General features: G+C 38.2%; 1 protein-coding gene across 2 annotated transcripts in view; it reads right to left on the bottom strand.

The window, feature by feature from the left end:
- Window positions 1-14,994, bottom strand: part of ZFPM2 (zinc finger protein, FOG family member 2) — a 288,963-nt gene that overhangs the window by 5,305 nt on the left and 268,664 nt on the right. For both annotated transcript variants that reach the window (XM_088529792.1, XM_088529791.1), the window contains 2 exons: window positions 4,840-5,046; window positions 981-1,205 (listed from right to left, as the gene is read on the bottom strand). In XM_088529792.1, the coding sequence (XP_088385918.1) occupies window positions 981-1,205; window positions 4,840-5,046 (432 nt within the window). The remainder of the gene's footprint in view (window positions 1-980; window positions 1,206-4,839; window positions 5,047-14,994) is intronic.

Raw genomic sequence — 14,994 nt, forward strand, 5'->3', positions numbered from 1 at the left:
GCACTGATTAGCAATGTCTAAAGACAGACTGGGGAGAACATCTCGCTTTCAGATTGAATACAAATGCTTCTATATTGTACCAGAGTTGAGATTGAATGGAAAGTTTACTAACTTTTCTGTGCTCAAACATGTCTTTTGACATCCTTTATCCAGCTGTCTCTGTGTTTTCTTTTCTTCTCAAATAAAGAAATCAGCCATTTAGATTTATAATTGCTATTATAAATTGTCATTACCTGTGAGTTCTGACCTAACATAAAACAAATTTAAATACCACACTCACAGGTTCTTCGAGGAACAAGACAGAACCCCTGCTAAATCCCAGATTTTTTAATCCCTCTTTCCATAGTCAAGTCATTATTTATTTAATTTTTTTAAAGGAAAAGGGAAAGGAAAAGGAAAAAGGAAAAATACTATCCCCATTTTATAAAGAAGGAAAGGAACATTTAGAAGCTATGGAACAAGTAGCTTGTAACAGGTGCACAAAGAGCTCCTAATTCTACTCTTGAAAATCTCCTGCCTTAAAAGTAAAAGCTTTCTCCACAACCCCGAGATTCTGTATTGGGAAGACTTGGTCTTTGAGAGGGTGTCTCTCTCCAATGAGTGTCAAAGAGCGCAGATAAAGACAGTGTTCAAGGAGACTAAAGTTTGGTGGATGAAATCTTGATGTAATCAAGACACCAACGCGCAGTCTAATGTGTCTGGACTTATGAACATATCCTTATCAGTAAATAAATGCTGACTGTATGTGTGAATATACTTTTTAAGAGAGAGACAGAGGCAGCGTTCAAATAAAGTTAAGTAGATTACAGAAATGTCACAGCTTACATGAGAAAGGTGGATGGCATGGAATATATGTCAGAAACTCTTGGCATCTTAGTAGTATATACACCCAGTGCTTGTATGTCTTTGGGGAGACACTGATCCACTGTGCACAGTGATTAAATCTTAGAAGGTGACACAGGAAGATACATGGTACTTACCACTGTGAGAATTTAGGTGCATTTCCAGAGCTCTTGCATTCGAAAAACTTTTGGTGCACTGAGGAAAGGGGCAGACACTGGATATCTGCTGAGCACTATCTTCATTTTCCTCTGACAGCTGAGGCCCCTCTCTTTGCCTTCCACTGCAGTAGTACATGAGATGGGCTTGCAAATTCCTCTCACTTCGGTACCAAATGCCACAGGATTTGCAGGGGAATATGTCCTCTACAAGCAAATATAACCAGGTGCAGTTAGCCACGGTGCATTCAGTGCCAACCAATTAACACAGTGGGATTAATTCCCTTCATTTCCCTATTAACGGCATGCTTATTTAACAAAATACTGAAATTTGAGCCACAGGTTTATTAAAATGTCACTTGCAAGGGAGCGACCAAATGTGAGAGACCGCGGTGTCTTTCAAAAGGGAATTTAAAAAATAGCCTGCTTGAAAAGAAAGAAGGCTGGAAGTTTGAAGCATGTACATAATTATTTAAAAATGAAATAACATTATCTGTGATGAATATGCAGCACTAAATTTAATTAATTAGATTATTTACATTTAATTGTTTAAATAGCTATATTTCCAACACATCGCTGTTCAACTGGTGACATATTTCAATCATGTTTTTTTTTTTTAATATGTACATACTTCTTCCTGGTATTTGGCCTTGGAATTTCTGAGTGCTAATTGCTTATCATTCGGAAAAAAAATATTTCAAGTTTTAAGTACAACTTTATGCCATAGCATAGCCATAGCACAAGTTATCACCATAAAATGCTGTTGCACTGATATCCAAGAGGTCAGACTAGATTAACTTTAGAAAATTAATATTATACTAACAAAATTGCTTATTCCTTGGGTTCTTGTTGTTATTAATACCGGCAATTAAAATGTCTGGTATCCTTTGTCCTGTTACTGTTGATAAATTGTTACTGTGTCACTTTTCTCTACATTGTAGGGACATTTACTAAGAATACTATATTTTTTCATTGTCTTTTATCCCAAAATGTCAGAGTCCTGAGAGGAAGACAATGGATAGGCTGTACAGATTGCTCCCCAGGAGCAGAGCAAGTAGATATTTTGATCATAAACTGAAGGCCTTTACTCATTGAAGAGTAATACTGAATACTGTGTATTCTCACAGAACAGACTGATATTTGGTTGTTAATACCCTGTCAGAAGGATGACTACACAGTGCATTTTATGTATCTGCCTCGGGAGGATACAAAGGTATTTGACCCTTCTGAGGGCTGAAATTGTTACTCTATCAGTAAGAACAGGGAAGAAATCCTGGACGTTTTGACTACGTCTATACCAGTAAATTAAATAGTGACAGGGTCTGGATGGGAGCACTGAAACTTGGCTGAGTTCTTAAAGCACCAAAATAGCCCCTTGCAAATTTGTGGCTTAAATGGATGGAAACTTTCCCCATTCCTGAACATGAGAGTTCAAGAGCTACCACAGGCCTGGGATCATTTCCTATGACTAGTTTGGGCGCTTTTGAGTCTAAGAAAGGATAAAAGTGCAAGTAAGGGAAGTCTTTGCCAGTTGGTCTCATAGCCACAGAACAGGTCACTTCAGTCAACATCAAAGTACAGCCCTCTTTGGCAAAATTAGATCTCCCACTGACTCCAGAAAGAAAATCTGACTGTGGCAAATGTAAGCCTCACATTCATAGCAATATTTTCAAATACAACTAGCTACTTCGATTAAGTTAGACTTGACAAAAGGTTGATTGCTCTGAGAATTCCTACTTTCCTTAACACTTGAAAGTGTTGACGTTTATCTATTAAGGCATGTGTAGCTGGTGATGCAATTCATTATTATTCATAACTGTTTATGCTCAGATATTGTTGATGTGTATAGCACAACAGTTTTGTTGCAGTTCCTATGGGTGAACAAAGTTGAAGAATCCAGCCCAGTGAAAGGCACAAGTCTTCTACTCATTAAATATCTGCAAGTGCAGCCAAAATTTACATTGCTTAGTTTGCTGTTCTAATTGCATTACTAATGCTTGTCTATTTTGCTATTCATTAATTTACATAAGATTCTTTCACCACTAACAGTTCCTGTTTTTCTCTTTGCCATTGAATAATTGTGAGTGAATTTAAAAGATACAAACATTTAATGGAGCAGTTACTATTCCGAGACATACCACTATTAAAAGTAACATTGATAAAGCAGGCAGCATTTGGAATGTCCATCTCCTACAAAAACTGTCATTTTAGCATTTGTTCTTGGTTTTAAGCTGCTTGAAAAAGTTGAACTGTTGAGGCTTCATTAGAAGAGAAAGCCCAAAAGTCAGTAAGAGGGAAACTTGAAACATGGGCAAGCCTGTCCCATTTGAATGCATTTGACTACATTCCATGACAAAATTGAGCTTTCCTATTATCTTAATGAACTTGACTCCCAGCCATCTCTATTTCCTAGGGGCTATATTGCCTGGGCAGACTGTAGCTCCAGTTATGCACAGTGAATATGTGACTCCCATTATATGCTACACAGAGGAAATGCATTTGAGTAGTTTTGCACTGTAGTAGCATGCAATTGCAGGGGGAATAATGTATAGGAAACAAGTCTGAAACTATTACTCAGCTAAGTCAATGAAACAGATAAACCACTTTAAGTTAATGTTTTAATTGTTTCAAAGCAAAATGTTTCAATTTGTTTCAATGGATGGTTTCAAAAAGTTTTAATGGATCAGTTCAGAAAATGAAATATTCAAGTTCAGGCTAAATAAACTGAAAATGAGGTACTGCATTTTGATATTATTAGCAGGAAAAGAAAGATTAAAAAAAACCCTACAAAATCAAATTTTCCCCCATTTTTTTCATATATTTGCTAACAGTGGCTAAGATGCCTCACTACAAATTGAGAGGTGCATTCAAGACAGTGTTACTTGATGGGAGACGAGTGGCAGACGACGTGTCTGCATCACTCAGGAGGAATACTGTGTCTTCACTGCAGCTAGTTACAATTCTTACAAACCACAGGAAGCACAGGGAAGTGCTGCAATAAGGGCTCTGATGAACAGGCTCACAAAGAAAATACTGAAAGAGCTAAGGATGTGCAATAGGTCTAAGCGATGACTGAGGAGGCACCTGATAACACCTAACGCCTCTGAAAGGTACTGAGTGAGCAGGATGAGGAACTAGGGCAGCATAAAGGTTAAAAAAGACAGTAATTGGGAAAATTTAATAAAATGAAACTTAATAAACAGAACATTCTGGCTGAACGATCCCAGTTCAGGAACTCACTTATCATCTGCTAATGTCCCTCCTCTCTCAGGACAGCACTTAATTACATGCTATATTTTGTCCATGATAGGGTCTATTGATGGCCAGAGGACTTAAACACATTCTTGAGTAGCCCCATTGAGCTGAGATACTATGATATATCAGAGCTGTTATACGGAATGATCTCTACTGCATTTTGAAACAGCCACTGATGAAATGTGTTCTTTATTTCCACAGACTATCATGAGTTATTATCAGAAGCTGCACTATAAGGAACAAGCCTATCTGAGAAGCAAAGGCTGGACTTTGTGAGCTAACAGGTCTGTCTTATCTACTTTTTCAGCAGTCTCTGATAGTATCACTTCTGATCACAGAAATACCCCATGATGGCAGGCTCTGGGAGAGGTTCGTACAGCTCACAGCTGTCAGACCTCTCTTCTTGCTCCTTTTATGTCTGCCGGCTCATCCGTGATGAGGGCAGAACACATGGAACCTTTAAACAGTGTAACTTAAGTAAGTTGTACGATTCCTGTTGTCTTTAGTTCACTATTAGCGTATTTGCTTTTGGTATGTGCTTTAAAATAATGCTGTTTAAAGTAAAGCAAGGGCATTCAGCACTTACTGTTCACGATAGCCGTAGGCAAAATCGATGCCATTGCAGCTTGTTGAGGGAGCAACTGTATGGAGTCGAGCAGGCGTGCGGGATACATCCCTTCGGAGAGACTCATCTGACTGGCAGCTTGCAGCCTTGAGTCAAAATCCACAACAAAGGCAACCAGCTCCTCACCCTCTGCGATGGCCTTGGTGGTGGTGCACCAGAGCTGCCCTCCTGCGGAAAACATAAAACCAGAAAGGTTTCACTGACGACATCGTATTTCAAAAGAATTTCACACACCAGAGCTGGGTAAGGCTCTTTTTGATGGATTGTTCAGGGAAAAGAGAAAAATAATTCTTCCTTTTACTGATTTCATTCTATCAGGAGAACTGGAAATGAATAAAAAATTAGGCATATTTCTAATTATGTGCAATAACGCTACTCATTTCAGTTTTTCTTTTTGTCTCCTGAAAGACCAGCATTAAGAAAATTAAGACACAGGTGAAACTATTTTATTTGACACTTTATTCATGATTTTATTTCATCAAACTTCCTGTATATTTTGCCATAACTCTGATTCTGCTTCATTTTGAATACTCAATCCCAGCACTACAACACCAAACTGCTGCCAGAAAGAAATCAGATTTCCTCCTACGGCTGTTTTCTCCTTCCCTTATGTTTGCCACCATCTTTCTCTACAAAAAAATCTTCCCTTATGTAATATTCTTTGTAAAATGACTGCTTTATCTCTGCTTACACTGACTGAACTTCCTGAAAAGAAGATATGCCAAAGATCTGTTTCATAAAGGCTTATTCAAATAAAGGTTTGTTTAAAAGGGGGGCAGGGGGAAGAACTTTCATTGAACACTAAGATACACTGTAGCTCAGTGCTGCAAATGTCACGTGTGGTGCATTAAAAAGAAAATTAACTATGCGAGCACATCTACTAATGTATTTGAATGCGATAGTGAATGCTCATTTATTTAACATGTTTAGACAGGCAAAGCACTTATATTGTGTTATCTACACTCTCAGGCCTAGATACATATCCAATACAGTTATGCCTGAAATAATGTCGCATACTTTATATGTTATAAAGCTTTTTTTTTTTCCTCAGGTTTTGTATATATAGAAAAAGCTATATGTTGTATTCATTAGGCAAGCAAAAACTGTACTCGTTTTGATAAGTAATATTGCTGTGTTTATCTTTCAGCATAACTGCCTTTTCAACTGCACTTCATTTTTTTCCCCTCAAAGAGATTATAGTTTTAAAACAACTTGTTGCAAAAATCTGGTAGAGGAGATAACAACAGTGTATGAGATGCCACAGCTAAATGGAAGAATTAGGACATTGTTTTAGGGAAATCTTGGACAATTAATTAAACCAGTCTATTAGCTTTCAAAGATGAGCAAACAAAACAGCATCAGTGACAATGTGTTTCGGTGGAAAAATAACGCTGAGCTTCCAGACCTCAAAGTGGTGTAAAAGTTTCAAAGCAGAAAAGTGTCTTTGTATTCACCCGTTAGTAACACAGCAGCTGAAGGTGGCTCCAAAATTTACGAACAATCTACTGAAACGGGAGCGAAATATATTAAGGTTTACTGCTTTCCAAAATTACAGCATTAAATGGTGCAAATCGGAGAAATTTCCTCTAGAGAATAAGAAGATGAAACGTGAAGATAGCATCATAAATGGCTACAAATCCAGAATCCTAATGACTGAGCACAAATTCTAACATTTGCAGAGCACAGTCTGAGTTACTGCCTGATGTAAGCCAGGAGTAAATCCACACTTTGGGGCTTAACTGGTACCAAATCTATCTGAGAGGAAAGCAGGCTGAATTCCAAAAGTGTATTTAATTAGTCCCATAGATGAAAGTGTGTGATCTGTGCACGCTGCAGCTTGAGAACAGGAGCCTGGGTACTCTTTCACTGCAAGCACCAGGCCCAGGTTATTTCCTGGGAGTAAGCGGGGTTTCCTCTATTCAGTTACACCTCTATTTTGCTTGTACAGGAAGGTGTATTAGTCAACCAATGTGTCTTGATATATTTTAACACACAGCAAGAGCTCTTCCTAGACTGCATTACTCACTGGATTTCTTAACAGAATAAAATGAGTCCCTGCAGAAGAACCAACTGTGATTTCTCTATCCCAGCGAGCATCTTGACGTGTGCACCCTTGGGGAGGAGAAAAGGCGGGATAGTTGATTCCCGGCTCTCCAGTGGCAATCAGTCTGGATGAGGCTAAAAGGCTGATTGAGCCTCGTGGTGTCAGAGCCCCTTAGGCTGTTGACTCCTGTCCAGCAGCAGATCAAACTAGGACAGCTGAGGCACGTGGGGACCTCGGTCATCGTCTCCACCAGCCCCTGGAGCCCGTCACACCTATGGCAGGCCCAGCCGAATGGGACAGACAAGAGCTCTGGAAACACAGCAGCGTCTAGCTTGGCATACGAGTAAACCAGAAATATGGAAAGTTAATCCCCTCCTGCATTTGATTACAATTCTTCAGTTCCACAGAAGTTATGTCCAAGAATTATATTGTTATTTTTGTATTTTCCTTCCCCATACTCTACAGAAAATGAGTCACTTGAGGAATATGTCTACATTTTCCTAACAGTTGTCACTTGTATGAGATAAAGTTCTGGCTAAGATGGCTAGGAATTTTTTGACCAAAGTTCCTTTCGTCAGAAGAACTTATAGAAGTGAAATAGCTCTGTCAAAGCTTTACTGGGACAAGTTTCTCAGTCCTAAGATTCACATGACTTAATCATCAAAAGAAAAGGAAGAACCTCCAAGTAAGCTCCAATAAAAATAGTGACAACGCCTCAGAAATAAAGTGCTGGCTATACCACTTGCTTGGAAGGCCAAACAGTGGCAGACTACTGACTTGACCCTCTTTTCATCCCTAATGAGTACACTAGTTATCCATTTTTAATAAAGAAGGTCTTACTGATTTTATATGGAGGGGTACGAAAAGTATTACCCTTGACCCAGTGCAGAAGGGAAGGTTACAAAATACAGCAAGATTTTATGGCAGCGGAAAACTGTTTTCTATACAAATCCAGTTCTGACTTTGTAGAGATGAAAATTAGTTTCATGAGGTTGCAATATAGCATTGTATCAATGGTAAACATGTCCAATAAATTTACCCAATATATAAAGCACACACATCAAGCAAAAGAAGAGAATGAAAAGGTCCATGAATACTGTTTATGTATTTATCTCAACTCTTTTTCTAGCTCACATTGCAAGGAATTATAAATGGTTATTTAATCACGAAAGTTAGGTGAGTCTAAGAATATCATATTTTGCAAACTAGAGCAAAAAATGTATTACGATTGCAACGGCATAAGTTTTTTATCAAATGACATCAGGCACTGAAGCAGCTATCTGATACCTCCAGAGTTTCCACTAAATTGAAAGGTTATTTTAGGATTCTCTTCTTCATCTGCATTTTTTACTGCAGATGTTTCTGCTGCCTCGAAAAAAAAATCTCCCCCTCCTCTCCCCCTCCAAAAGAAAAAACATTTAAATAAAAAAATTAAGTTCTACAGAAAGGAAAAAGTAAGGCCCTGATGTCCCTGAAAAACTGTGGACTTACTGTTCTTTGTAATGTTTATGATCAAGATTCTTGTGCAAACAGATCTGGTTCCTAACAGGAAGCTTATAAATCATACTCATAATTGCTGTCAAAACTGCAGCGGAGTGTACTGCAAGTTTCGATAATAAAGAATAGAGTCACAGTTCAAACTTGATTACATTTTGGAAATTCATGCTGCTCTTACAAGAATCAGTGGTCTTAAATATCTTCTTCTCCTGCCAAATTTTTCACTTGCACTTTTTATTATTTATGAAATCAGTGTCTGCACAATGTCATGCAGACCTCTGCTGATAAACTCTAATTAAGATTAAGACAAGCCTTTTGGAAGGAATCCCATCATTAGCAAACATGATAAACACAAAAATACTCCCTACTTGTCAACCAGAAGCAATTCAGTAACCTAACAGTATTATCTGTTGCTAGGCTACAGAGCTGACAAAGCTTCAATTATATTGTATGGCCATACCTATAGAATACTGTATAAGCAAAATGTATCTAATATAAAAGCATTTAACTTCATCCATGCTATCTGTAATTCATGGCTTCTTTCAATGGCAAAAATCAGGTTAATAATTACATAGCACGCTGGAAAAAATCTTTGCCATGTGTCATGTTTGCACAATTTTTTCTAATTTATCTCTATGATTGATAGGCATTTGCTTTGTGAAAATAATAAAATGTAAGCAATGGGATGCTGTAAACCACACGCGCAACTACATCTGGGCTCATCAAGATATGGAACCACACTTAATATAAAAAATATATAGTAAATTGAACCAATTAAATAATATTTAAATGCAGTAATACTCTATCTTCTGTATTCAAAATAAGGAGTATTGTGGCGATAGTTATGCATGCTAGTATAAGACTTTATTTTTTTGTAAGAAGACGGACATCTAAAATAGAGGAAGAATTCACTTTCTTTTAAAAAGGTCTTCATTTTCGCCTCCAATATTTGGGGATTTTTAAAACGAAACAACCCTTATGATTCCATGTGGAATCAGCAATTTACTCTGAAGATCACCTAATGCAATGGGCCTTCACCCTTCCTGATTCCCAGAATTCTACCACACTTCCAGCGAGCACAGGCCACAGCAAAGTGACCCCCCTAACATTGGGCTTTTATCTCCTCACTTGTTTTTGCAGATCTTAAGGAGTATCATTTGGGATCCGTGGGCCACAGCCTGAAAAAATAAGGTCTAAGGATGGTCCTCCTTGTTAGCTATTGGAAGAAAAGTGCTTCAAAATGCATGCAACCATGAAGCCTCTTGATCCACAACACTGTTTTTAGGAAAATTGATTTGGGAAAGCAAGTTGCTAAAAGCAACATTGAATTCACCTGTTCCATGCAAGGAAGTTTTACATGGACGTATTTCTTCATTTACAAAGAAGAATAAAGATAATATAAAGATATATCCAAAGTCAACCCCATTTTTTTCCAGACTTACGTATTAGTTTTCTTTGTTGAACAATTTGAGCCTAGCTTTTTGACCCAGAAATAGTGAACATCTTTCACAGAAGTTAAGGAAAATCAAGAGCAATTTCTGTTAAAACCTATTTTCAGTGTCAGTTAATTCAGAAATAATACTTTGGTAAAATTTGTGATTACTGGATTTGATTGTGTTGCTGCAACAACATAATAGCCCGTTTCCTGTATACACATCTGTTTGCAAGAAGGGTCAAAAGACTATCAGAATTTATTTAAACAACAGACTGTGTTACTTCTAGCGACTTCCAGGCACTGTCAGCTGAATGAAACCTTTCTCTCCCAATGAAATATTCCAATTTGTAAAAAATGATGCTTTTTAGTAATTGTAATGGGGGCTGGAGGTAATTTATTGTCTTGCTTCCTTTGTTGCACAGGTTAAGCATTTATGGAGAATTTGCACATCACAATAGGATGGGATCTTCATACGAGAGTTCCTCCTGCTTCTCATCCAGGGGCTTGTGACTACTCAGCACAATGAGCACCATTTCAGCACGGCACAAGTTACTGGTCAGATCTCTAATTTTTTGACATTAACAGAGTACATATATCTATATGTAGACACATTGTTTAATAAAAATTATAATGAATTCAAATCCAATACTGTTGAAATTTTTGACAGTAGAGTGGTGCAAGGAACAGAACTTATAAATTATGTGTGCCCCTTCTTTGAAAAATGCTTTGGAGGCTTCTTTGTGCATTGGCAAATACAGTAGGAATATGAGGTATTGTGTGGATCCTCCTGCACAGCACCTGATAAAAGAATAAAGAGCTGTGACATATTCTTAAAACAATAGAGGAATTAAAGAGAAACAATAGGCCAGCTGCTTCATTAATACAATCAAAAGAGAGCCCAGCACAGAGGAGTCCAGATAATTAAGCACTACTCTTTTAGACCTCTTTTCTATAATAAAATTGCTAAAAATTTATTAACTACTTCAGAGTTGTTAGATAGATCTATGCACTTGTTTATTTAGGTTGATTAATGCCTTTTCAGTATTCTACAACATGCCAACTCATGGTTCATACAAGTTTTTGAATAACACAATGTAAAAATAAGTGATATGGATCTGTAGTATAAACAGCAATAAATCAAAAGCATTTTGTGAACAGTCTTTCCGGTTACTAAATGATTCTTAACATTTATCCTTTGTGCACACAAAAATATACACTTTGCAGGGCATTTTTGGGGTCCAAAAATCTCTCTGTGAAGTGTATCAAAAATCACTCCGCCAAATTCATACTTCTCAAAACACTTACAAAAAAAATAGTCACAGTGCTAAATTAGGATTAATGAGATGGTTTCTTAGCATCTTACAACGTTTTTCCTTGTTTACTGATCAAAGGAGATTGCAAAAAGATACTCAAATTTTAATTTTAATGGAACTATTGCATGTTAGAAGCCTGCAGCTTATTGACTGCAGAAAATGTAAAATCTATTATACTCTGTAAAATAGAGTAGATGAGCCAGTTCAGTTGCCATTTTTATTATGATTGTTTTGCTCAACATAAAATATAAACCTGCTTCATTTTTAAATTCAGTGAAGGAATTGCAAAATAAAGAAAACCTAAGCACAATATTTTTCAAAACAACAGACTACTGCCTGGCTAAAGGCACCGGCCAACTTTGAAGCTTTAAAACCCCTGCATTTTGAGATTCAAAATGTCTGACCAGAGCTAAAGAAGAAAAATACTCCTTGAGAAAACAGCTCTTATTCCTGCACCAGAGTCAGCCTGACTTTGACCCTGACTTTAGCTTAGTCATATGCTGATAGTTCAAGTCTTTTTAATCTAAGCTGATGATTTTGTAGTTAAAAACTTCCAGCTATGTGATAGAGAGAAGATAAAAATATTACAAGAACCTTTCAGTGCTACAGGACTACGCTCCCACACCTGGAATGATCTGTATCACAGAATCCCAGAATCCCAGAATGGTTGAGGTTGGCAGGGACCTCTGGAGATCATCCAGTCCAAGCCCTGCTCCAGCAGGGACACCCAGAGCAGGGGCACAGGGTCCATCCAGGCGGGTTTGAAGATCTCCAGAGCAGGAGCCTCCACAGCCTCTCTGGGCAGCCTGTGCCAGGGCTCTGGCACCCTCAAATCAAGGTAAGGGGGAAACATTTTCCCTTGAGGCAGTGTGACCACTGATGACAACAGGCTGAGTATTGCAGTAGCTCCCTAATCAATACTGCAGAGAGCCTGACCAGCCTAAAGGCAACCGAAACACTGTTTCTGAAGAGCAGGGACCTCTCACTCACTTGACCTCTTTTTTTCCCCATGTTGTATGCTTGCTTTCTGTTAGTTTGAGGATTTCTGTTTGTTTCCTCCAATTAAATGCCCGGGTGTTAACAGGGCACTCAGAATTCTATTAGGTAAAGAAGCAAAATAGATTAGTCTTCAAAAATATTCACAGGAAAATAATGTGGTAATTTTATTTGCCATTTTCCCCCCGATAGAGCTGTCACAGCTTATTTACCACAGGGGGAGACAGTTAAACCCATATCCTTGGAAGTTCTATGCATTTAAGAGGCTTATATATCTCTTCTGGGACCCTCGTTCAAATCCTGGGCTAATCAGAGTGAATACATATCTTTCTATTAGATGGCTCTGAAAAGTCTTAGGTGATATCAGTTCCTGGTGGACGACAGTCCACAGCAAAAAAACTATTAAATATTTGGCACAAACGGCAATACTTATGGAATGAAGCTGCAAACTGTAATATCCTCCCACATCACCAGAAGTTCAGGCTGCTGCTCGGGGGCTGAAATTAAGGCCTGACACAAACGCTAAACCTGTTATATTTCTGTAATTCAGGATAAGCTAAACGAGGAAATTGAAGGAGTTCTTTCACAAGTTTAGCGAATTCTTCCTTCCTAAGTGTGCTCAAATTCCTCTGTTTTGAATTCAGTGATATCCTCATTTTATTTTTACAGGAGTGTTATTTCAGAATTTATCAATCCTCAAGAAGAAAATGGTAGCCCTTGCTTGCACTGTCCATGCTGCACTCTGATCCTCATTGCCGAGGAGCTGGGTCTCCTTGCCACGGCACACTCACCCACCCTTTTACTTTTTATAGGATCAGGGAACAGACACGCTCCAAAAACCTTGCCAGGGCAGTTCCCCAGGTGCGTCCTACACCTTCCCCAGCTTTTGTGACTGCACCATGTTTCACACAGAGAGAAAATGCTGCTGCTGAAGCCACCTGCTCTAAGTAGGGCTCTGGATATAGACACTCCTGCATCCCCTGCCTCTCTTACCGCATAGCTGTACCTTGCAAACACAATCCTGCCTGTGGACTGTCTTCTCCGAGTTATTTTGCGAGACTGAAGTGTATGAAGAAAGAGATGATTAAATGAGACAATAGATATGCTTTAATGGCACATTTACTGGCTGTTCTTCCTACAGAAAAACAGAGTATGCTATATCCTATCCATGGATTCCCTGCTGTCTTGCACCTGCTATGAGAAGGCTCACCCCTTTCCCTGGGCAAATGTAGAGTGAATGGACTGGGACTGATAGACTGTATCTGTAAGGAAAAGAGTAACATTAAATAGAGGGGAAAATACAGAAATTTTTACAGAGCAGCAAAGCAAAGAATAAATATCAGCTATGTGACCTGGTTACTTCCTCAACAGAGGGCCACGCTCCAGAAGAAGTTCAAGGTTGTGGGTGATACAGAAACAAAACCCACGTTCCACAGTGAGCAGAAGCTGGCACATTCGGTCTTGTGCATTGCAACCCTACGGAAGCAACTAGTTTTAGTGCTTATTATCTTGAATCTTCTTTCCTAACATGTTGCCTTGCAGTGAACATGCTGAATGTGGGGAACATGCTTACATCAGCTGTAACAATCAGAGAAGTTGGTCTTCATTGGTCTAATTTCATTAAAATTACTTCCACTTAAACCATTAGAACATTTTACATTGACTGCAGTGGAAAAACGTCTGCACGACAATTTGGTGACTTTCCTACTAAACAAATAACTAGGTAGAAGGCATTAAAAGTAGATTTGCATGTTAAATATCTTCCAAAACATAATTATCAGAAGCTGCAGTAAGCTTTTTTTCTACTTTTCTACTTAATCAATATCCCATCTTTATTTTATATCATAAAAAAAAAGAAACCAAATAATTTCCTCCAGATGTGCTAAAAAAATCAAACAAACATAGTTTTGCCTTTTGCAGGAGAAACTAGAAAGGAAAAGGTCTTAAAACTCGGGACAAACAAAACAATTTCCACTGTCCAGGTTACACAGAGTGTCCAAAGCAAACAAGCACTGCAAACTGCTGGCAATATATGGACATTATAGCTCATCTGAAATGCAACATTGTTAATAACCGAGAGCAAATCTTGTAATGGTAACTGCAGGATGGAGCTACTTGAGGTCAAAATTGAAATAATAATAAAAAAAGATTATGAACGAACGAATATTTAAGTCTCCTGCTGCACACCCTAACATGGATTAGCAATTAAAGAGGATTCTGTACTTGATGATTTCCTCCAAAACAGGCTTAATAAGAAATACCAGTTTACTGAGCATGATACAGGTGCATGGAAGTTGCCTTTCTGCCTGCCTGCCTGGTCAGCATGATTTCTAAATGGCCAGGAAAGAAGTGACTGTATACCCCAAGGCAAGCTGTCAAAATTCAGGCTGCAGCTGATAAACTGATTACAAAGCTGCTTAAGACTTTGCTTGTAAACAAAAGCATTTATCAACTAATAATTTGCAATAAACTGATGTAACTCCCAGCTGAGCCCCAAACTGTAATTGTCTTTACCATCTGCCTATTAAAATACCATTCTTCATCACCAAGCAGGAGCAGAAGGGAGAAAATCTCCAACAACCACATAACTTGCATGCTTATAAATAATCTGCGAGCATTTCACACTTCCAGTATGATTGCCAGGTTTTGTATACTTCATTTTCTTTTCTGAGAGGCAAAGAGGTGCTCTAACATAGAAAAAAAAGAAATTAATAAATACTGCCTGGTGCAAGGAAAAAAAAATATGTAAGTTCATTATCCTCTGCAGTTTCTTAATTTTTTCTCTTTCTGCTACTCCATAGGAACATCACGACTGAAGCCCCCTGAAGCAC

The sequence above is a fragment of the Tinamus guttatus genome, unplaced genomic scaffold, assembly GCF_059628265.1.
Source record: "Tinamus guttatus ecotype Peru unplaced genomic scaffold, ASM5962826v1 Tinamus_guttatus_pri_ptg000346l, whole genome shotgun sequence".
NCBI classification, from domain to species: Eukaryota; Metazoa; Chordata; class Aves; order Tinamiformes; family Tinamidae; genus Tinamus; species Tinamus guttatus.